Source organism: Cajanus cajan, chromosome 2 (assembly GCF_000230855.2).
Source record: "Cajanus cajan strain Asha chromosome 2, NIPB_CcT2T_4, whole genome shotgun sequence".
NCBI lineage: Eukaryota > Viridiplantae > Streptophyta > Magnoliopsida > Fabales > Fabaceae > Cajanus > Cajanus cajan.
In genome coordinates this window covers 46,066,595-46,090,184 of record NC_138518.1, presented here as the reverse complement: position 1 = coordinate 46,090,184, position 23,590 = coordinate 46,066,595, and the positions used below count along the sequence as shown (strand labels likewise).

General features: G+C 34.1%; 1 protein-coding gene and 1 long non-coding RNA gene across 3 annotated transcripts; one reads left to right on the top strand and one right to left on the bottom strand.

Moving 5' to 3' along the window:
- Positions 1-255: 255 nt before the first annotated feature.
- Positions 256-3,159, top strand: LOC145954297 (uncharacterized). Of its 2 annotated transcripts, none has more exons than XR_014431484.1 (4): positions 256-760; positions 930-1,474; positions 1,551-2,381; positions 2,814-3,159. It is a non-coding gene; the product is annotated as an uncharacterized LOC145954297 (long non-coding RNA). The 2 variants fall into 2 exon arrangements; XR_014431485.1 differs by having other exon boundaries at positions 258-760; positions 1,551-1,758; positions 2,814-3,151.
- A 16,372-nt stretch (positions 3,160-19,531) lies between these two features.
- LOC145954961 (secreted RxLR effector protein 161-like) lies at positions 19,532-19,900 on the bottom strand. Its single transcript, XM_083069656.1, has one exon. The coding sequence runs from the start codon at positions 19,898-19,900 to the stop codon at positions 19,532-19,534; it is 369 nt and encodes a 122-aa protein (XP_082925782.1).
- Between the last annotated feature and the right edge of the window lie 3,690 nt (positions 19,901-23,590).

Here is a 23,590-nt window from a genome sequence, read left to right as displayed (position 1 = left end):
GGTTTTTGCATAAACACTACTACAAAAATATTATTCTACATCGGGTCTTCTACATCGGTTGTTCAATAACTGATGTAAAAAAAAGGTGCGGTGGCAATTTTGTAATTATTTACAAATTATTAGCCATTCTACGTCGGTTTTAATAAGAAACAATGTAAAAGTATACTATTCTAGATCGGTTTTAATAAGAAACGATGTAAAAGTACACTATTATTAGCCATTTTACGCATTATTTACGAACTATTAGCCATTCAACGAGCACTTGTTGGCATCCCTTGCAAAATGCCCTAATTCTCCACAGCTGTAGCAGTTTCCAACACCACCGCCGCCACCACCTCCACCGTACCTTCCACCATCGCCTCCGCCATACCTCCCTCCACCGCCGCCGCCTCCTCCACTGCCTCCTTGAAAACGGTAACGGCGCAACCTTCTCCTCTAGCCCTAGGGATCGAGGTCATCGACGAGACGGCGTTGCTCCACTCCGTCGCCAACAACCTCCGTTCTTCAAGAAGACGAGGAGGAGGAGCCAAGAACAATAGGAGGACCGACGAGACAACACTGCCATGGCCCAAGAACAAGCCCAAGCCCAAGATCGGGAACCACAGGTACTCCCAAAAGGAGTTGGAGGGCCTCAGGTTTGTCAACATCGCCCAATAGCGCAAGTTCTGGAAGGCTATTCACGCTGCCTTTCAAACCTCCGTCGCCAACGAATACGATACTTTAGCTTCTAATCTTCTTCCGCACAACAAACCAATACTCAGTAAGTTTTTTTTTCTTTCTTCTTCTTTTCCATCTCAAGAAATTTAATCTTTATGTCGATATGCTTTCTCATATGTGAGCGTTGTTCTGATTGGTGAAGTGAAGCTTCATTGCTGCGGTGTTAGGTCGTGTTGTGTCAATTTGATGTTTTCAATTTTTCTGATACACAGGTGGTGTGGCTGCTACTAATGGAAGATGGAGATATATGAATGTCTTTGTCCATTAAAGAATGAGCAAAAGGAACCTGGAACTTGTCTAATATGCCACATTAGTTCACTGTGTTATCATTGTTCTGCTTAGACAATTCGGTTGCATCGTTACTTGTATATAACAAGTCTTATGCAGTAGGATCATTGTAGATTTGAAAGATTACATTGGTCATTCAATAATGACGATGTTTTCTTATTTTACTTTGTATGTTGACAATTATACTGTTGATTTTTTCAATAATGAATAATTAATACAAACTTCAGCTTCTTGTCTACATTGTGCTTCGATGAGAAGGACATGCTTTACCTTGTCTTTTTTGCTTTTACAGATACTAAATTATATATTTGTTTCCTCTTCCGACCTTCTTAAATTATTAGCAAATTGACAGTGCTGGTGCTGAAAGTTTTGTAATTGTTTTCAAGTGCTGAAATTGATAAGTGTGAAGAGGGGGATAATTTTAGTCCAACTCAAAAGGCAGGGTAATTGAATCACTTTGGAGTTCCTGGTCTGTATCAATTGTAGTTACATAGTTGTCTAAATGTATTGAATAACTTTCTACTAAGTCATTGTTGTGTTGTCAGGTTGTCAAATCTAGTTCTATGCCTTCAAATACAATGGATGCATTGTATTAGAGCTTACCTCCTAATATAAAATTAGTTTTTCCTTCCAAAATACCATCCCTCAAGTAACAGGGGGCGGGCTCTTCATCAGAGTTTGTTGATTACTTCAGAACATCCCTCAAGTCACAAGATCTGAAGCTAGTTCTAGAGGCAGATTCAAACTTAGATGGTTGGTGCTCTAACTACTTTTACACTTTGCTTCTTTGCTTTGAATATTTTTAAATAGACAACAGAAACATCATACCATATATGTGTTATTTCTAAGAAATTTATCTGCTGAATTCCATGATCACCACTTTCTTTATTTTTTATTTTAGTCATTCTTTGTTGTGTTGTCATTTTTAATTTTTCCTTTCTAATTTATATATTGATAAATGTTTCAAGAGTTACATTTGTATGTTCTATATTTTTTACATGTTTTAATTTTGAATTTCTTGGATGCATATGATAAACAATGCCATATTATTATTAAGACAAGTTTAAATTAATTTGAATGAGAATCAAACACAGTTTTAAATCCGAATGAGAATCCAACACAAGACATTTTTAAAAACTTCTGAATATACATGGAAGTTGAATTTTGAACCAAATTAAATGATATTTTAAATACTATTATTTAGAAAGTCCTATATTAAGAGATGAGCTTACTTTAGACTGCAGAGTGAGTTGCAGTAGTAGGACCTGCGTAAAATGCTTCTTCGGAGGATTTTTATTGCATGTCCTCAATCAAAGAGGATGTTCAGCTCTTCTATCAGCCATGGCTATGAAAGTGCTATTCAAGAACTCAACAAGGTAAAGCCTTTCTTTGCTGTGTTCTGCTAGAGGTTTAGAGTTTAAGGTTTTCCTTTTCTGTTTTTGCCACAAACACTGGCATAATATATGCCTTGATTACTACAGAGAACTTGTTCTAAATTTGGATTTGCAAAATTGTGATTACATATTTATTATTTTTTATGAAATTTTATACATATTTAAATTTAAATATCTGATACCTATCATATTCTATATATTATTAGTATAATTGTATTGTCGTTGTGTCAGATATACGTTTCATATTTGTGCATCATAGAATCTAGCACAATACAAAGAGATTAAGTTCACTTGCTTGATGTTTATATCCTTTTTCATTTATCATAAATCCATTTGAATGCGTAGCTAGTTCGTATGTTGTAATGTTATAACTGCGTTGAAAGTTTAATTATTGGCAAATTTGCTTGTTTTCAGGAAATGAAAAAGGGGTCCAACCATGGATAAATCTCTGGGTTAGAATCTTTATCTCTTATGAGTATATTTATTTTAACTTTTTTTCTTATAAATATTACGAGTTCTGAATATGTTTATGTATCTAAACTTTTTATTCCAGTGGCAGCTACACTCTCATAATAATACATATATATTTTATTTTTTGCTTTTTGGGGGTTGCATGTAAACATGTCCTAACTCATATTATTTGTTTGCATTCCCTTCACCTTTCTCTAACCATTGTGTTTGTTGAATGTTTATGTGCAATTATATTTTTTTATGTGCTGATGTTAAGTACGGGAAGCATGTGCATATTCTTCCCGTGGATGATAACATTGAGGGTGTCACTGGGAACCTCTTTGTTGCCTACTTAAAACGTGAGTCGGTTACTGTTTTTTCAAGGTTTTGTTTGTTGTGTAGGAGAATTGGGATTGGATTGTCTTTGGATAAACTTGAGTAATTTGAGTGCATAGGATGGTTTTAACAAAGGCAGTAATTAAGTAGTACTATTATTATCCTAAAAAAATAGTAGTATTATTATTACTGTCTAACTTGCTTTATTTTTATCATATAATGTGCAAGTAGAAATAAATTTAATAGTGTAGAAATAGTATGAGTTGTGTATATGTATATAAAAAGTGGTGTTTATAGTAACAGAGAGTTAGAGTAACTTATATAAGATTTTTATGTTTGAATATTATATAAAATATTTATATAATATTTATTTTTCTTTTTCATTGTTTAGTTGCAATGTTATATGTGTAAATTTATCTTTAACATATAATTATTAAATTACCATTATTTATCCTATTTTGCTGATTCATTACCGTTTTTCAATAATTATATATTTGCTTCCATTTAGGCATTGATCTCATCATCATTATTATTATATAGTAATAAGACTGACAACAAATAGTGTGTCTTGAAGCATTTGATTGTTCGTTAACTGTTTGTACTGGTGTTTGAGAGTAGAGTTTCAGGAGCTGTTTGCCCTGCAAATAAGCATGATTTTTTTTTTATAAAAAAAAATCAATCTACATCGGTTCTCAAGAGAACCGATGTAAAAAACTATACATTTTCTACATCGGTCTATTCTACATCGGTTTTAGAACCGATGTAGATGGCTTTAGAGAACCGATGTAGAATGTGCATATTGTAGTAGTGAAACCTTGATAAAAGGCTTACAACATACATTATGTCTGGTCGTGTGGCTATTAAATATAGTAAGCTTCCAATCAAACTTCTGTAGCGAGATGCATCAGCATCTAGTGCTCCATCATCTTTCTGTAGCTTCTCCTTTGTCACAAGCGGAGTAGTGACAGTCTTGTAACCACTCATCTTGAACTTCCTCAAGAGAGCTTCAGTGTATTTTTTTTGACAAATGAATATCCCTTTCTTCTTTTGACTTACCTCAATACCAAGGAAGTAGTTCATCAAGCCAAGGTCCGTCATTTCAAATGTCTTCTTCATGTCTTTTTTGAATTCTGTCATCATCTTCATATTGTTCCCTGTGTAGATAAGATCATCTATATATAAGGATACAATGAGAGTGTCATACTGACCTTGGGTCTTGATGTATAGTGTTGGCTCACTCTTACTCCTCCTGAATCCATGATTGGTGAAGTATTGATCTATTCTGCTATACCATGCTCGAGGAGCTTGCTTCAAACCATATAAAGCTTTTATGAGCCTTAGTACTTTGTCTTCATTGCCCTTGCTTATGAAACCTTGTGGTTGCTCTACATAGATCTCTTCTTGTAGTACTCCATTGAGAAAAGCGGACTTGACATCTAACTGGAAGATATTCCATCATTTTTCTGCCGCAAGAGCTATTAGAGCTCTAATTGTATCTAGGCGTGCTACTGGGGCAAATGTCTCATTGTAGTTGACTCCAGGTTGTTGTGAATAGCCCTTAGTTACCAACCTTGCCTTGTGCTTTTGTATGGTGCCGTCCGGATTGAGCTTTGTCTTGTAAACCCATTTTACCCCGATGATATCTTTGTCTTTTGGATAGTCTACTAGATCTCATGTGTTATTTTTCTCAATCATTTTTATCTCTTCTTCCATAGCCTTGACCCATACTTGTTACTTTGATGTTGCTTCAAAGCTTTCAGGTTCAAGTATGGCCAAGTTGCAGGTTTCATATATATCCTCCAAGGATCTAACTCGTCTTGGAGTAGACTCTGGTGATGGAGTTTGTTGTTGTGGAGGAGAATGAGGCTCACCTGGGACTTCTACAGTTCCTTCTTCTAATTGCTGGATTGAAATAGAAATGTTTCTCTCTACTTTCTCGTCATTCCAATTCCAAGCTGCATTTTCATCAACTTCAATGTCTCGGCTAATAATCAGCTTCTTGGTTTGCAAGTTGTAGACGCGGTAGCCTTTTGACTGTGTGCTATATCCAAGGAAGATACCTCGTACTGTCTTGTCTTCTAGCTTGATGTTGATGTCTTTAATATCAAGAAGTTAAATCTGTTGGCCATTATCTAAGAAGGTGGGGTATACACTCCCGTTGAACTACCTAATGCTTAAAAGAGATTTTTAAGACATTACCATGTGATCCCATCTCTCCTGGTAGACTCCATCATAGCCCTGCCAAAAAACATTAATCGTGGCTTTGGATTATAGTCGAATGGAAATTATATATACAACATTTCTTGGGTTCTCAAGAAACACAAGTCAATACATTCCCAAGGTATCAGAAATCAAATATTTCCTTCTTATACAAGCCCTTTGACATTAGAATAGCAAGTATTATTAGACGGGCATCGTTTTCTACAACCCAAGGTGCATCCAAGGGTGTTGAAGTACCAAAAGGCTATCTTACATTTTATGTTGGAGATAAGATGAGGCGGTTTGTGATTCCCGTATCATACTTGAACCAACCTTCATTTCAAGAATTACTTAGTCATGCCGAAGAAGAATTTGGATATGATCATCCAACTGGCGGTCTCACAATTCCATGCCAGGAGGATGAGTTTCTGAACGTCACCTCTTGCTTGAATGATTTGTAGATCATGCTAATAGATATTAAGATAGATTAGATGAGAATATTTGTACAGAAGGCACTTTCTTCCATTGTAAAGATTTTTCATTTTGTTATCTTGTAGAATTCCATTTTGAAGTTTAAACCTGTTGCTGAATGAGGATGCAACAATAGATATTTTTTAAACACATTTTCCTTTTCCAAATCTCAATATTAATTCTTATATATACAACAGTATAATTATCTTATTTCAGCCCATATATATCAGGTTATTATATTTTAATGGGAATTAAGTGCACTAATTCTTTTGGAGATATATATCGATCTTGATAATGGTCATTACTGCTGCCTTATTTTAATTCAAAATTCAACCATGCGCCTAACAAGGAACACCTACACATTTGTCCTAAAATAGATTTTGCGACTTGTTGCTAAATCTTTTTTATAATATGTGACTCATTATGTTCCTGATCTCCTCATTTATTAATACTTTGGTTACTGCTTCCTTGTTGTATTTCAATGTTTGTGCTTGAGCTGAACATGGAACACCCAACACTTTTATCCTGAAACATTAGCCACTTGTTGCTTGATTCTTGTGTTTTGTGGCTTATAATAGTTCCTGCTACAGTATTAATTTTGTCTTTAGTTACTCTGGTACATCACTGCAAAATCATCTCCATTTTCTAGTTAAGGGTCGTGAAGATACTGCTTATTTTAGTGGGAAGATCCACACAGAATCAATGGTTACCCAAATGTTGTGCTACTAACACTCTCCGTGGCCTATAATTTCTCATTTTCTCCCTTTCCTACTTTTTCGGTTTTCTAAATTTAAACCGAGATCTATGATATTTAAAAATAATGACTCCATTATCAATCTGTATAAATATTTTGGGATCACCTTTTATAATAGAAGATCACAGGTTAGTCATGGAAATGCATTGGTTCAAATAATCCTTCACTTATGTCAGGTTCAGATATTAGTTGTTAAGAAACCGAGTCATAGTGGATGGAGGAGGCTCTTGTTTCTCTGTATTCTCTTACATTGGAGGTTTTAAAGCCTATTTATAGAGTTGCACTATGTAGGTTAACAAGAGGAATCATGCTCTTCACATGCACGGTGATGGTAACTTGTAGGGTGTTGTTTTATTTGCTATACTTAATCCTCAAATGTTTATTAATAAAAAATAATAATAACTATGCCCCAAAAATATTAATCATTCTACTTGCTCCATGTAAAGATAATTTTTCTCTTCCCTTGTTAGGAATAACGAAGTCTATTCATGCTTTAAAATTTATCGGAACAACCAAGTCTGGTTTTTCTATATATCAAATTACCTTGCTTATGCAGGGTGAAGTGGACTTTAGCAATGTAAATAATAAACAGAAATCACAGAGGAGCCACATGAGTAGTTCAATTCCGTGCCAGGAGGATGAGTTTCTAAACGTCACAGCTTTCTTGAATGATTTGTAGATCATGCTAACAGATTCTGAGATAGATTAGATGAGGATATTGGTACAGAAGACTCTTTCTTCTATTGTTAGGAATTTGCAAGTTGTTCTCTTGTAGAATTCCAATTTGAAGTTTAAACCTGTTGCTGAATGAGGATACAACACAAGATATTGTTTGAACACATTTTTCTTTTTGCAAATCTCAAGGAATTATTCTAATATATATATATATAAAGGTATCATTATCCAATTTGAGTCTACTGATATTCTAGTGGAGATACATACCAATCTTGATAATGGTTATTGCTGCTGCCTTGAGCCGAACAAGGAACACCTACACATTTGTCCTGAAATTGTTGCGACTTGTTGCTAGATATTTTTTGATGCGACCTATTTAATTCCTGAGAACTTACTTTACTAATAGTTTATTTTTCTGCTTCCTTGAGTTCAGCCATTATAACAAGTGTACCAGTGGCACAAATAGTAAGTAATAAGTATTGATTGTTTCTCCAAAGAATTTGTATAATATACAACAAAACATACAATTAATAATTAAACTAAATTTGGTCCCGATTTATCGAAACTCACAATATTTATTTTATATTTTAGTATATATTTATATCAAAATTTAGTAATATTATAATTATTATTTTTTTTACATTTCAATTGTTTAGTCTATTAATTAATTAATTTAAATTACTTTTAAATGAATAATATATTAATTGATATTAAACTATTTCTATGTGTTGGTGGATTTTTGTTGATAATTCTAAAAGCATTTGTTGTATGTTTTTGCCCTTAAGGCCTTAACAACCTTTGTTTTCTTTGTCAAAATCACATATTGAAAAATACATGGTAAAATACAAGTGATTAACATTCGAAGTCTTGATTTTGATCATAGGTTGTCATGCATGTTAAGACTATTTTATAATCAACCTTTTAACAAAATTTTGAATAAATCGAACTAATCTCAAAATATTATAAAGAAAGGTTAATGAATAAGTCATTGATTTTACTAAATGTAGTTATAAAAAAATATTATTTGAATGTTTGAAGTTTATTAATATCATTTGTTAGGGATATTATAATTCAAAATTTTATTTTAATTAAAAGTTGTGCTTATAAATTTACAAATTTACTTTATCTCATAAAATATATATATATATATATATATATATATATATATATATATTCTTGATGAGTTACGATATATATTTTTATTATTTAATTTTCTCAATTAATTAAGGTAACTTAGATCATCAATTAAATTATGTCACTATTTTATATAAAGCACATATAAAATTATAGTCTTATTTCAATCAAATTTTTATAAAATATAATTATTATTTATTAACTTATTATAAAATATAAAAGGTGTATATACACATAATGACAAATTATGAATTGTATATTATTATATTGTATTAATGATAAATATTTTAGGTAAAGTTATGTCAAACACTTGATTAGCTTTCCATGACAATCAAATTGTTATTTTAGGTTAAATAATATATAATTTAATTGACATTCAGGTTAGAAACGCTTACTAGGAGCTTTATTGCCTCAAGCATGACGTTTAGGCTGATGGCTAGATCCCAAGTGATAAGAATCCCTCTATTAACAAATGCTATGATAGTGACTTTTTTTCTTTATTAACATTATAATAGAGATAAGAATTTGATATACTAAAGTGATGGTGAGGAACAATTTGAAAGACATAATATCTAAATTTATATATATGAGTAATCTAACAAAGAGATTCATCAATTTAGCAAATTGAGTAAAAAAAAATTGATTAAATACTAGTTTCCTATATTATTAAATTTTCTATCTTCACTAAAAGAGTATGTATTAGAAGAAATCATATCTACCTCTTTCTATGACAATTTGAAATGGAGGTGTGGCTATTACATGTATGTGACGAAAAAGTGGCCATCATGGTTTTCTAAAAAAGATGGTTGAATTGGGTGCAAATGTTGCGTATATGTGATGGAGTTGCGGCCATTGGTTTTCGCTTCAATAGAGAATGATGACTAGCTATGAAACAATAGAAAGGGTGAGCCGTCGTAAATGGAGAAGAACAATGGCTATGGAACTCCTTAATCCAAATATTTAGGGTTTGTAGATATGGAGATATAGGATTTGTGGTTATGGAGATATATATTAAAATAAGAGAGACATTATAGAATGACACATAAATAAGAGAGACAGTATATGTGACACCTACTACCCCACATACATAATTATACAATAAATGGAGATAAATAAAAACATTCATAAATAAAATCCAAGTCTCTAACCACATAAGGGTAAAGAGCTCACATTCACAAATCATAAATCATAGTTTAATGCGAAAATTACAAAAGAATAAAATCAAGACCTTCTAAGTAATTTAACTAGAGTAACATTCTAAATTAGTTCTAACTAAGTTCCCATGTCACATGTCCTATCAGAGCACACCCCACAAACCTCATCGCCAATATCCTCATGTTGATGATCATCTGCAACACAATAAAAATATACATAAAGCAACAAGGGAGTGAGAAACATCTCACTTTAGTTCAGATGTAGAAATAAATGTTAGGCAACGCGTACACAATCATAACAAATACCACACAAATTACACATAACCACGCATAACTCTCAAGTTATAGATACATATACATTCACTTATCATGCAATAATGTCATGGACTCGACTCATAAATGCATGCATGTGGCGTCATATAGAAGTTTCACATATTTCATCACTGGTATGCTGCTACAACAACATACCTATGGCACGTTCATTCATGAATACATCACTAGAAACCCAAGGTACACTTGAAATAGCTCAATAAATCACTGGCATGCAGCCTAAGTGGAACACCTGCAATAGATCATTTCATCACTAGTAACCCAAGGTAAACCTGGAATAGCTCAATACATCACTAGCATAATGCGGCCTAAGCGGCACACCTGGAATAGATCATTTCATCACTAATGACCCAAGGTACACCTGGAATAGCTCAATACATCACTGGCATGCGGCCTAAGCGGCACACTTGGAGTCATATATGCACATGATGCATGTCACACATTCACTATTTCATTGACTCAACACTTCACTTATCACGTCTCATCATATCTCATGTCACATTATCTCATAATATCATATCATAGATCATATGTTCACCTTTCACATTTTCACGTCATATTCACATAGTCTCATACAAGGAACTTCTCATAGTCATATACAAAATAGCACATAAACATACCTAGAAATTATCCAAAACATGAATCCATCATCAATTTTACATATAATGCCTCAAAATTCATCCAAAGATCATATCCCTAATTTTACTTCATAGGATTTCCCACAAGAATCCACAAAGCACTCTAATTCATATCAAAAATCATCTATTTTTTAAATTAAACACATATTCACGCTTAGAAAACATCAAGGAACACAACAGAACAATCAGAAAGAAAAATAGAAAACTTTCATAAAGTGCCTATTCCTATAGGCATACCTCAAGCAAGGGATTGGGGGCCAATTCTGCTACCTAACAGTTATTCTCACACCTCCCGAGTGAGGTTTCTCACTCCCCCTTACCTGGATAAGTAGAAGATGAAGCTAGAGCAGAATCTGGTTGATCTCCTTCTCTTAGTTCTCCTTGGTCTTCAGAGAGTGTGTCAAGGAGCAGTGTCCGAGTATGCTATTTATAGACGTCAGAAGTGGCTAGAACAACCCGTTTCAGATCTAGAACGGCCCCTTCTGGATTCATTCGTCTTGTGTAAAATTCACATCTAAAATGGTCTGTTCTTAAACTATAACGGCCCGTTCTGGAGTTGAGTTTAACTCATAACAGCCATGTTTGGAACGACCCGTTCCCAAAGTGGAACAACCCGTTCTGGGTTCGAATTTTACTCATAACAGACAGTGTTGGAATGGCCCATTCCAATCTAGGATTTATAGGTCTTTTTAGTAGTTTGGAACGGCTCGTTCTAGTTTGGGAACGACCCGTTCTGGGTTACTAAATCACCCTTATTGGGCTTTGTGTCTTCATATAATTTGTGAAAATTGAGGTGTTACAGTATAGAATGACACGTAAGCATTATAATATAGAATGACACATAAGCATTTTTGTTGACATGGTTGTCTTTTAAATACATTTTAAGCTGACGTGTCGATGTAATGCAGAATAACATGGATTTTATATTATAAATAGATTAGACAAAAGAATATTTCCATTAAGTGATATGGATGTGTAACAGAAATAAAACTATGCTAGAGAAAATAAAGTTCTTTTTGGTATTTTCTCAAATAGTTAGAAGGTAAGTAAGTTTAGAAAATGATATGGTATGTTAATGTGAGGATTAGATTTCATTGAACCTTACTCTCATGCATTTAATCATTTAAATCCTCTTTTGCATTTAATGCTAATGTCATCCTACTAGTTTACTTAAATCATAATTCTTTAGAGGTAGGAGTCTAAGTTCCCTTATTAAGCATCAATCCCTTAAATACTTAATAAACAAACTTGCATTAGTAATAAGGGTTCAAGCCAACTAATAGGTCAATTTCTATCCCTAGATACAAACTCCATTAGTTATTTTGTTTTGGTTCTAGATTACAAAAGATATTTTGCAATACCTAATGAATTAAATATCAAGCTATGGTTGATCAATACACAACAAAGATTAAGAGTAGAAACAAAATACTAACATTGAAATGGAAAGACACATATATGAACCGTACAAATTACATGAGAGTTCAATTTGTTACATTTAACTCCAACAAGAATGAAGTTAGCTCCTCATTGTCATGAAGAGCACAAAAAATAAAATAAGATAAGTCATGGAAGATGGAGAGTCAAGGAGAAGATTTAAGGTCTTCAAGAAAGCAATAGCAACACCTAAAAAGCCCTAAAACTTGTCCCAAGTTTGTAGTAGTCGAATAATGTCACCAATCCTTCAAAGATAGAGGGAAAAAAGTGAGTCAAAAGCTATATGCACGAACACAACATGGGACTATCATGTCCTAGTGTTTGGCACTTTTTTGGAGCGGATACGTTGTGGACACACCAAGGACACAACTGTAGACTATGTTTGCACAAATTAGACACGTCTCCATCGTGAACACCTATAAAAAGGCACATCTCCATCCCAACACGCGCAACCCATCTCTTCGATGAGCATATTTGAGATTTCTATTTTAGAAAAAAAATCTTGATAAAAATAGAAAAAATCCCAAAGGTTTCACGTCATAAAAATGATGCCCAACACAAGCTGACCCATGATAGGCATAAACATCAGAACACAAAAGAAGATCTTTTTGCCAAGGCCATGCCGTGCATGGGTATTGTGGCGCCTAGTGCTAATGATCTTCAAGGAAAACCTTCAAAAACTCTTATTTTCTTAACTTTCATGTATCTTCTTTTGCTTGGCTTACCCCCAATGTATTTGCGGATCAAATACTAGACAAAAATTGTAGTTAATAACATAATTAGATGATAGTAGGTGATATCCAAATACTTACAAATATCATCAAAAGGAGGACTAAGCTAGTGAAAAACTAAAGAAAAGTTGATTTTGTTAATATAAAATGACCAACAATTATAAGTAAAAACTAACATTATCTCCTTGTTGTATTTTAATATTTTTCCTTGAGATGAAGTTGGAAAACACAATGCTTTTATTCTGAAAAATCTTTAGCCACTTGTTCCTTGATTCTTTTGTTCTTATGGCTTATTATAGTTCCTGCTATCAGCAAAACAAAAGATTTTGTGTTTAGTTACTTTACTACTCCTTTAATCCTTTTCATTGTACCATCACTACAAAATTATCTCTATTGTTTAATTAAGGGTCATCAAATCTTCCATTTTCCTAAACAAGCAACATCACATGATTATTAATTGATTTTTGGTTAGTAATAGAATATATTGCATGCCAATTTTTTTGGAAGATCCTGTTAGGAAAATGCTTCAAGATTGAAACCATATTTTGATTGTTATTTTATTTGTTGTTGTTTTCCTAGTCTTATGGAGTCAGTTAGAATGTTTTAGGAGTTTTTTTTTAATTATCTTTGTTCTGTTCATGACTTATTTCTAGGACCATATTTTTAGTGGGTAGTTACTATTTAAGCTTTATAAATTGTAATCTTTCTGGTTTTAAGATAGTAAGCTCTATCTTTCTCATTGGATATAAATTTTTGCTCTTTGTTCAGCAGATTCTGTTTTTCTATTCTCTTGAATATTTATAACATTTGGTATCTAGAGTCCATTTCCTTACGGGACCTTGAATGGATTCTGAAACAAGTTTTTCTTAAGTTGCACTTCTAGTTTTTATAGGGAAAACTATGATCTTTGGGATATCAAAATGGAAACTTACCTAGAAGCGTTGGATCTTTGGGAAGTTGTAGAAGAAGATTATGAAATCCTTCTATTGTTGGACAATCCCACCATGGCCCAGATCAAGAATCACAAGGAAAAAAAAACCCGAAAAGAAAAGGCAAAATCATGCCTTTTTGCTGGTGTCTCTACAACCATCTTCACTAAGATTATCACTCTCAAATCTACAAAAGCAATTTGGGATTATTTAAGGGGAGGAATATGTTGGGGACAAAATAATTCAAAGCATGTAGGTGTTTACCCTAATGAGAGAATTTAAGCTTCAATGGATGAGCAAATCTAACACAATCAAGGAATAATTCAAGAAATTGTTGGGTATTGCCAACAAGATATGGTTATTGTGCAATGATTTTGCAGATTCTAGAATTGTTGAAAAAATTCTAGTAACAAGGCTAGAGAGGTATGAAACATCTATTGCTTTGTTGGAGAACACAAAGGATTTGTCTAAAATCACTTTTGTAGAGGTGATACATGCGTTCCAAGCCCAAAAGCAACGAAGATTGATGAGGGAAGATCATGCTATTGAAGGTTCCCTTCTAGCCAAAAGCCAACAAGCTAAAAACTACAAAAGGAATCATCCAACCAACAATCAAAGTAATGCAAATAATTACAACAAAGGAAAGGGTGAAAAGAAAAGTTACCCACCTTGCCAACATTGTGGCAAAATGGGTCACCCTCTATTAGGATGTTGGAGGAGATATGATGCAAAATGAATTAAGTGAAATCAAATGAAGTAAGAAATCAACAAGAGGAAGAAACTAAGGTTGTTGATCAGGAAGAGAAGGAGGATCAACTTTTTATGGCCACATGTTTTGTAACAGCGAAGACAATGAGAGTTGGCTAATTGGAAGTGGTTGGACCAATCATATGACCAATGATAGGGATCTTTTCAAAGAGTTAAAGTGAACCAACATTACCAAAGTCATAATAGGCAATGGTGGTGATTACATATCAGTCAAAGGAAAAAGGACTATTATAATATATAACAAGCTGCTTAGGTACAAAGTTTATTCTTGATGTCCTCTTTGTACTTGAAATTCAACAAAATTTATGTAGTGTTGGCCAATTGATTGAAAAAGGTTTTAAAGTTACTTTTGAAGGCAATTTTTGTTTGATTAGAGAAGCAGCTAGTTAAGACATCATTAAAATAAAAATGAAAGGAACAAGTTTTGCTCTAAATCCATTGGAGGAAGAGCAAACTTATTTTTCAATCAAGGAAAACATCACAGAAGTTTGGCACAAAAGGCTCGGGTATTATCACCACCAAGGGTTGCTGCAAATGAATTCTAAAAGAATGGCAACTGATTTTCCATATTTTGATGATCACCTACCTACATGAAAGGCTTGTATATTTGGAAAGAGAAAAAGAATGCCATTTCTAAAGTCAGCAAAATGACACAATTGTAAGTTGCAAATATCCACACAGATATATGGACCTCAAAGAACCCTTTCATTAACAAGTAATCGATATTATGTTACCTTTATTGATGATTTCAAAAGAATGTGTTGGATTTTTTTCTTAAAATTCAAGCCAAAAGTAGCTGGAGCTTTCTGGAAGTTCAAAAAATTAGTAGAAAATCAAAGTGGCAAACAAATTCAGATTCTAAGATCTAATAATGGCAAAGAGCGAGTACACTTCAAAAAACATTAATCGATTTTGGGAGGAAGCTGGCATTGAGCATCAGTTAACCACTCCCTATAATTCACAACAAAATGGGGTAAGTGAAAGGAGAAAATTAAAAATTCATCTTAGAGATGACTAGATGCATGTTGCATGAGCAGAATCTATCAAATTTTGGGCAGAAGTAGCACATACGATCGTTTTCTTGCAAAATAGACTCCTCACGTACAACCAAGGTTGTCAATCTTGAGAGTTTACATAATCTCGTGGAAGCTCTGTAAACTAGTATCGTAAACTCGTAAGAGATTACTCAATAATAATAAAAAATAATTAAAATAACATAATAATTGAACATTTTAACTCCATATTAAAGAGTAAATAACAAATTACATTAATAATAAATGTTCTTAACACAAGTTCTTAAGAAAATTTCACACAAATGAAAAAACACAGAGGAGAAGAACAGTGGAGGCGCACAGAGGAGAAGAACAACAGAAGCTTGCAGAGGAGGAGACGCGGAGGAGAAGGAGATGCACGGAGGAACGGAGGCGCACAGAGGAGGAAATACGGAGGAGGCGCGTAGAGGAAGAGCCACAGAGGAGGCATGCGGAGGAGGAGCTGCGGAGGAGACGAAGTGCGCGGAGGAGGAGACGCAGAGGAGAGGAAGCAGAGGAGAGGAGACGCGTTCGAGAGACTTAATGAGTGCCCTACCACAAAACACAAAACACAAAACGTGCATTTTGTGTAAGTGAAAAAAAAAAAAGGTGATCTCTTAAACTCGGAACTAATCTCGCGAGATTACACGAGATTACACGAGATCACCGAGATTACTCTGAGATTACTCAAAAACGAGTTTACTTTCGAGTTATATAGGTAAGTTGTACTAAACTCGTAAACTCGTACGAGTTTACGAGTTATCACTAGAGATTGACAACCATTCTCACAACAGTAGTCAAGGATCGAACACCATATGAGGCTTGGTATGGTCACAAACCATCTCTAAATTTTCTCAAAATATTTGGATGTTTGTGTTTTACTCATGTTTCACAAAGCAAGCACAACAAGCTTGACAAAAGAGCATCACTAGACATTTTTATAGGTTATAGCACTGTCAGCAAAGCCTATAAAATTTTTCAACCACAAACTGGAAGCATTGTTGTTAACAAAGATGTTAACTTCATAGAAGATGAAGAATAGAAATGGGATAGGCAAAAGAGAAGAATCAAAGTGTGACAAATTTGTAGTTTAAGTTTCTTGCTTCAAGAACTAAAGAAGAAGAAAAAGAAAAGGATTGGTAGAATGAATTGGTAGATAATGTTCCAGCAAAAGGTACTAGATTACTCTCTCATATTTATGAGAGGTGCAACATTGTTGTTTGTGAACTTGCAGATTTTGGAACAGTCAAGAAAGATCAAAATTGGATGGTTGCAATGAAGGAAGAATTGTCTATGATTGAGAAAAATAGAACATAGGAATTGGTTGATCGACCCCAAGATAGGAAGGTAATTGGAGTCAAATAGGTGTATAGAATGAAGCTAAATGTTGATGGTTTTAACAACAAATATAAGGAAAGACTTGTTGTGAAAGGCTATGCTCAAATCTTTGGCGTTAATTACTTAGACACAGTCACACCAAATGCTTGTTTGGACACCATATGAATTTTGTTTGCTGTAATTACTCAAATGAATTAGAAAGTGTAACAACTTGATGTAAAATCAACATTTTTAAATGTTGTCTTGCATGAAGAAATTTACGTTGAACAACTTGAAGGTTTTGTAAAGAATGAAGAAAAAGACAAGGTGTATCTTACAGGATAGTTGACCACTTACTGAGCATCGATTTAAAAAAAAAAGAAAAAACTTGTCTGAAGCCACTCTTTGTGTTAAATAGAAAAGCAATGATGTTATGATAGTTTCACTTTATGTTGAAGATCTCTTGTTGACAGGAAATAATGCAAGAATGGTTGAAGAATTCAAACAAGAAATGATGAAGGTTTTTGAGATGACAGATCTTGGGTTAATGACTTTTTTTTCATGGAATGGAAATTAAGCAAGCTGAGTATGAAGTCTTCATTTTCCATGAGAAGTATGCCAAGGAGGTTTTGAAGAAGTTTAAGTTTGAAGAATGCAAAGAAGAAAGAACTCCTATGAACCAAAAGGGGAAGCTATGTAAGGAAGATGGACCTGATAAAGTTGATGAGAGATGTTTCAGAAGTTTGATTGGATTCTTGATGTATCTTACTACAACACGTCCTGATATTTTAAATGTTGTAATCATTTTGTCCAGGTTTATGCACTATGCAAGCGAATTACATCTTAGAGCTGCCATGAGAATAATTTGATATGTCAAAGGAACAAGTGATTGTGGTGTTAAGTTCTCATGGAGCAAAGAATTTAAGTTGACTGGTTTCTTTGACAGTTACTGAGGTGGTTCCATTGATGATATGAGAAGTACTTCAGGCTACTGTTTTACTCTTGGATCTAGTGTTTTCTCATGGAGTTCGAAGAAGCAAGAAATTGTGGCTTAATCCAGTACTGAAGCAGAATTCATTGCGGCATCAACAACTGTCAATCAAGCTTTTTGGTTGAGGAAGATTGTACTAGATCTGAATCTGGAGCAGAAAGAAAGCACCAAGATATTTGTTGACAACCAAGCTGCTATTGTCATTTCCCATAATCTTGTGTTTCATAGGAATACTAAGCATTTCAACATCAAGTTGGTCTTCCTAAGAGAAGTGCAAAAAAAGGAATGTGTGACTTTGATTTATTGCAAGTCTGAAAATCTGTTGGCAGATTTATTTACAAAGCCACTTTTAGTCAGTAGGTTCGAGCTTTTAAGGGAAAAAATTTGGTGTCTGCAGCTCCTAAAGCAAGGAGGAGTGTTAGGAAAATTCTTCAGGACTAAAACCACATTCTGATTATGTTATTTTATTTGTTGTTGCTTTCCTAGTCTTACGGAGTCAGTTAAAATGTTTTAGAAGTTTTTTATTATTATCTCTGTTCTATTTGTGGATTATTTCTAGGACCATATTGTTAGTGGGTAGTTACTGTTTAAGCTTTATAAAATGTGTAATCTTTCTTGTTTAAAGATTGTAAGCTCTATCTTTCTCATTGAATATAAGTTTTTGCTCTCCGTTCAACGGACTCTATTTTTCTATTCTCTTGAAAATTTATAACAGATCCCCACGGAATCAATAATTGCCCAAATGTTGTACTACTAACACTCTCTGTGGCCTATAATTTCTCCTTTTCCTACTTATTTCGGTTTTCTAAATTTAAACTGAGAACTTAGATGTGATATTTAAAAATAATGACTTTATTAGTCCATTATCCATCTGCATATATATTTTAGGGTTCAGATTTTGTAACATGAATATTAATTAACTATTATTGACCTAGATTTATTGTTTACCTGTTAAAAGTTTTATTAATTGGAGGGTAGTATAAAATCTTAAAGCCTCTACTTGTAGTATTATCAGATCACAGTGTTAGTTTATGAATTATCAAATAGTAAAAACTTATTTGATTGGTAGAAAGAATGGGGAGGTAAATTTATAATTATAGGCTTAGTTGAGAGGAAAACTAGCTTAGAGGAATAGTTGGAATAGATTTGAGTAGTGGAAATGACTTACTAGTTGCTTGAATGCAAATATTGAGTACATGGCCTATTTATAGGCCTCAACACCATTATTCATGTTTTATGTAGAAGATTCTAGAGATATCTATTCTAGAGTTTTCTATCTATACATAATTGTCTACATAATTCTAGAATTTGTATCATCTAGTAGTTATTAGCATACATCTATGTATTTTCTATAATGATATAGCTTATTCTAGAAGTTTGTATCACATTTTAACACTCCTCCTTGATACAAATTTCTTTAACTCCTATCATCGTGCAAAACTGTTTGAATCTACCTCTCGGTAGTGCCTTTGTGAATATGTCAACAACTTGCTCTTCGGTCTTACAATGCTCCATCTTGATTTCTTTAGTTGTTTCTGCTTCTCTTATGAAGTGATATTTAATTGCAATTTGTTTTGTCCTACTATGATGTACCGGATTTTTTGTCATTGCTATTGCTGATTTATTGTCGCAGTAGATTGTAGTAGGCCTATCTTGTTGTTCTCCCATTTCTGCAAGTATTCTTCGTAGCCAAATTCCTTGACTTTAGCTTTAGCTGTTGCAACATATTTTGCCTCTGTAGTTGATTGTGCAACTGTTGCTTGCTTTTTTGATGCCCAAGAAAATATTCCTTATCCGAGTGAGAAGGCATAACTAGAGGTGTTCTTCATGTCATCTACCGATCCTGCCCAATCACTGTCAGTGTATCCGAGTAAACTTGAGTTGGTCATGGTTTTGTACCAAATACCAAACTCCAGCTTCGTTCCTTGTAGATATCTTAGAATTCTTTTAGCTGCTCCAAAGTGAATTTGGCTTAGGCTTTGCATAAACCTTGATAAAAGACTTGTAGCATACATTATGTTTGGTCCTGTGGCTGTTAAATATATTAAGCTTCCAATCAGGCTTCTATAGCGAGATGCATCAACATCTGGTGCTCCATCATCTTTTTGTAGCTTCTCCTTTGTCACAAGCGGAGTAGTGACAGTCTTGAAACCACTCATCTTGAACTTCTTCAAGAGAGCTTCAGTGTATTTCTTTTGATAAATGAATATCCCTTCTTCTTTTGACTTACCTCAATACCAAGGAAGTAGTTCATCAAGCCAAGGTGTGTCATTTCAAATGTCTTCATCATGTCTTCTTTGAATTCTATCATCATCTTCATATTGTTCCCTGTGTAGATAAGATCATCTACATATAAGGAGACAATGAGAGTGTCATACTGACCTTAGGTCTTGATGTGTAGTGTTGGCTCACTTTTACTCCTCCTGAATCCATGATCGGTGAAGTATTGATCTATTCTTCTATATCATGCTCGAGGAGCTTGCTTCAAACCATATAAAGATTTTCTAAGCCTTAGTACTTTGTCTTCATTGCCCTTGTTTATGAAACCTTTTGGTTGCTCTACATAGATCTCTTCTTGTAGTACTCCATTGAGAAAAGCAGACTTGACATCTAGTTGGTAGATATTCCAGCCTTTTTGTGCCGCAAGAGCTATTAGAGCTCTAATTAATTGTATCTAGGTGTGCTACTGGGGCAAATGTCTCGTTGTAGTCTACTACAGGTTGTTGTGAATAGCCCTTAGCTACCAACCTTGCCTTGTGTTTTTGTATGGTGTCGTCCGGATTGAGCTTTGTCTTATAAATCCATTTTACCCCGATGATATCTTTGTCTTTTGGATAGTCTACTAGATCCCATGTGTTATTTTTCTCAATCATTTTTATCTCTTCTTCCATAGCCTTGAGCCATACTTGTTGCTTTGATGTTGCTTCAAAGCTTTCAGGTTCAAGTATGGCCAAGTTGCAGGTTTCATATATATCCACCAAGGATCTAACTCGTCTTGGATAGACTTTGATGATGGAGTTTGTTGTTGTGGAGGAGAATGAGGCTCACTTGGGACTTATGTAGTTTCTTCTTCTAGCTTGTGCCTTTTCTCTTTTGGAACGTGTATGTAGCAAATAAATCCAAATACCCTTAGGTGCTTTGCTGATGGTTTTATTCAGCTCCAAACTTCAATCGGAGTCTTACCTTAGACTACCTTAGTTGGGCATCTATTAAGTATGTAGACATCAATATAAACTACTTCAGCCCAAAATGTGTTTGGTAATCCTTTCTCCTTGAGCATTGATCTGGCCATCTCCATTACTGTGCGGTTTTTCCTTTCAAATACTCCATTTTGTTGTGGAGAATATGCAACCATAAGTTGTCGCTCAATGCCTTCATCTTTGCAGAATTTATCAAACTCGTGGGAAGTGTATTCTTTGTCTTGGTCACTTCTAAGTACTTTTATTTGTTTGCCACTTTACTTTTTGATAAGGATTTTAAACTTCTTGAAAATACCAAAGACTTCTAATTTTGCTTTTATGAAGTAGACCCAAGTCATTATAGAAAAATCATCTATGAAGAGAATGAAATAACTGTTGTTATGGAGTGACGACGTCCGCATTGGTCCACAAATATCTGTATGGATCAGCTTCAACAAGTCCTTTGCTCTCCATGCTTTGCCTGTTGAAAACAGCAGTCGGTGTTGCTTGTGAAGGAGACATCCTTCACTAGCTTCACTATTCTCCTTTAGGCATGCAAGGACCGAAATGATCCATGAGGTTGAACTCCTTGAAGGTGGCGAAATCACCTTGGAGGATTCTCCAATGGTGGAGAAGCACCTAAGAGAGGTTCGGTTACCTCTTGAAGAAGTGAAGAAGCTTGAGAAACCAAGCTTCTAGGAGAAGGAACTTTGAGAGAGAACCTAGGAGAAGGTTCCTCACGAATTTGACTCTTGAAATTGAGAGAGAAATCTGATTTCTAATTCTCATAAATGTCCAAAAGTGATTACAAGTGAAGGATTTACAAATATATAGGGAGAGGTAGCTTCTAGGAGAAACTAACCTTAACCATGGTTCACTAGGAACCATGGTAAGGTGTAGCTAACCATCCATGGTTTCTAAAACTTGTAGGAGAAGCTAACCTTGACCATGGTTCACCTAAGAACCATGGTAAGGTCAGCCCAACCTACCAAGGTTTAGAAACTTGGAGGAGAAGCTTCAAAGCTTGAAGAAGGAACAAGCAAATTTCGGCCAAGAAACTATGAAGGGGGCTAGGCGGCCAAGACTCAAAAATGCTCCATGATTTTATTTTGAAATTCTTTGATTTGGTTTAGTTAGGTTCATCATATGATGATGAGACCTAGCTAAATCAAATCTATGAAAAATTAGGAGCAAAATGAGTCTAATATGCAAAATTTTGCCTAGGCCCAGTTCTGGCCCATTTACTAGTCACATCCTCAAGCATTGCTATATGCCACCCCTTTTTCCCTACTGTAAAAATACAAAATGAATGTATCAACTAGGGAGGTTAAATGGAGTTAAACTCTCCAAGTAACCTACCTTGAAATCAATATACAAACACTAGAAAAAGCAAGTAAAGTGCCTCACAAATACAAAGGCAAAAATAACATATACAAAAGAGCTACTATATGTACAAACATAAGAAAAAGGTCTTTAAGATCATCCCATTCCTCTTGGTTCTTTTAAGGTATCAGCTCTTGGATTCCTTGGCTTGGGCTATAGTCTATCATCCCCTCCCTCTTGAAAAGGATTTGACCTCAAATCTTGAGGGTCTTCATGATTATTGGCCACACCTACAAATATATAATAAAATTCCTAAGAGGTGATATTTTCAACAAATAAAGGTGAAAGGTATATCCTAGTAGGAATCCTTTCACGGAACCTAAACAAATCTATGATACTAGACCTACTAATATAATGAATAGGATCCTCTCCTAAACATAGACTAGGTATATATCTAAATCCTAAAAATGTGCTAAAACTAAAACTATAGCACACTAAAGACTTAATCCTAAAAACTAAAACATCTTGCCTAAAGTACCCTATGTGGTAACCTAGGCATTTCCTAGAAAATAAGGAAAATACTACTAAGAAATTTCCTAAACAATTTTGGATTATATTATTTGTTGGATAGTTATGAAAAGAATTTGTCACAAGGAACCTTGAAGGTTCAGATGTTATATCTAACAAATAATATATTCCATAAATTGGGTGCATTATTGAAACAACTAAGGTAGGAAAAGTCCTAGACAAAGGAAGGCTATCTACCTTGGGCACCAACAAGGAAGTAGCATGAGAAGTGGAACTATGTGAAGTCCACTTCTCCTTCACCAAATCTTGAAGTTGAGACTCTTTTTCTTTAAAAATAATGGATTTATGAATCTCCTCTTCAAGACTAGTGGCAGAATGAGGGCAAAAGTTAAGATCTTTATGAATAAAGAGAATTTTTTTCATAGGAGTTTTAGTACTAAAACAATTCTCTTTAGTCACAAATCCTTTAGAGGATATTTCTTCCTCTTTACTCTTCCCTGCACAAAGTTCTTTATTTTTTTCTATTTCTTCTTTTCTTTTGATTTTCATTTTTCTTCTTCTTTTGTGTTTTCTCATGTCTTCTTTCAATTTTTCTTCTTCTTGTTTAAGAATTCTCAACTTCTCATCTAGGATAGCAAGTTTGGCCTCTCTTTGAATTTTCTCCTTCTCTTTTTGAAAGGCCTCTTGCTTCTTCCATAGTTTAAGTGATTTTAGCTCTTTTGTTAAGTAAGAAATTTTTTTAGGAGAGCTATCACTTCCACTATATAGTTGGATTGTTGAGACATTTTAAACAACAAGATTTTTCTCTTCACACAAAAA

What these genes read in the sequence shown, in the direction of transcription:
- LOC145954961 (XM_083069656.1), bottom strand. Translation starts at nt 19,900, where the DNA reads ATGAGTGGTTTCAAGACTGTCACTACTCCGCTTGTGACAAAGGAGAAG.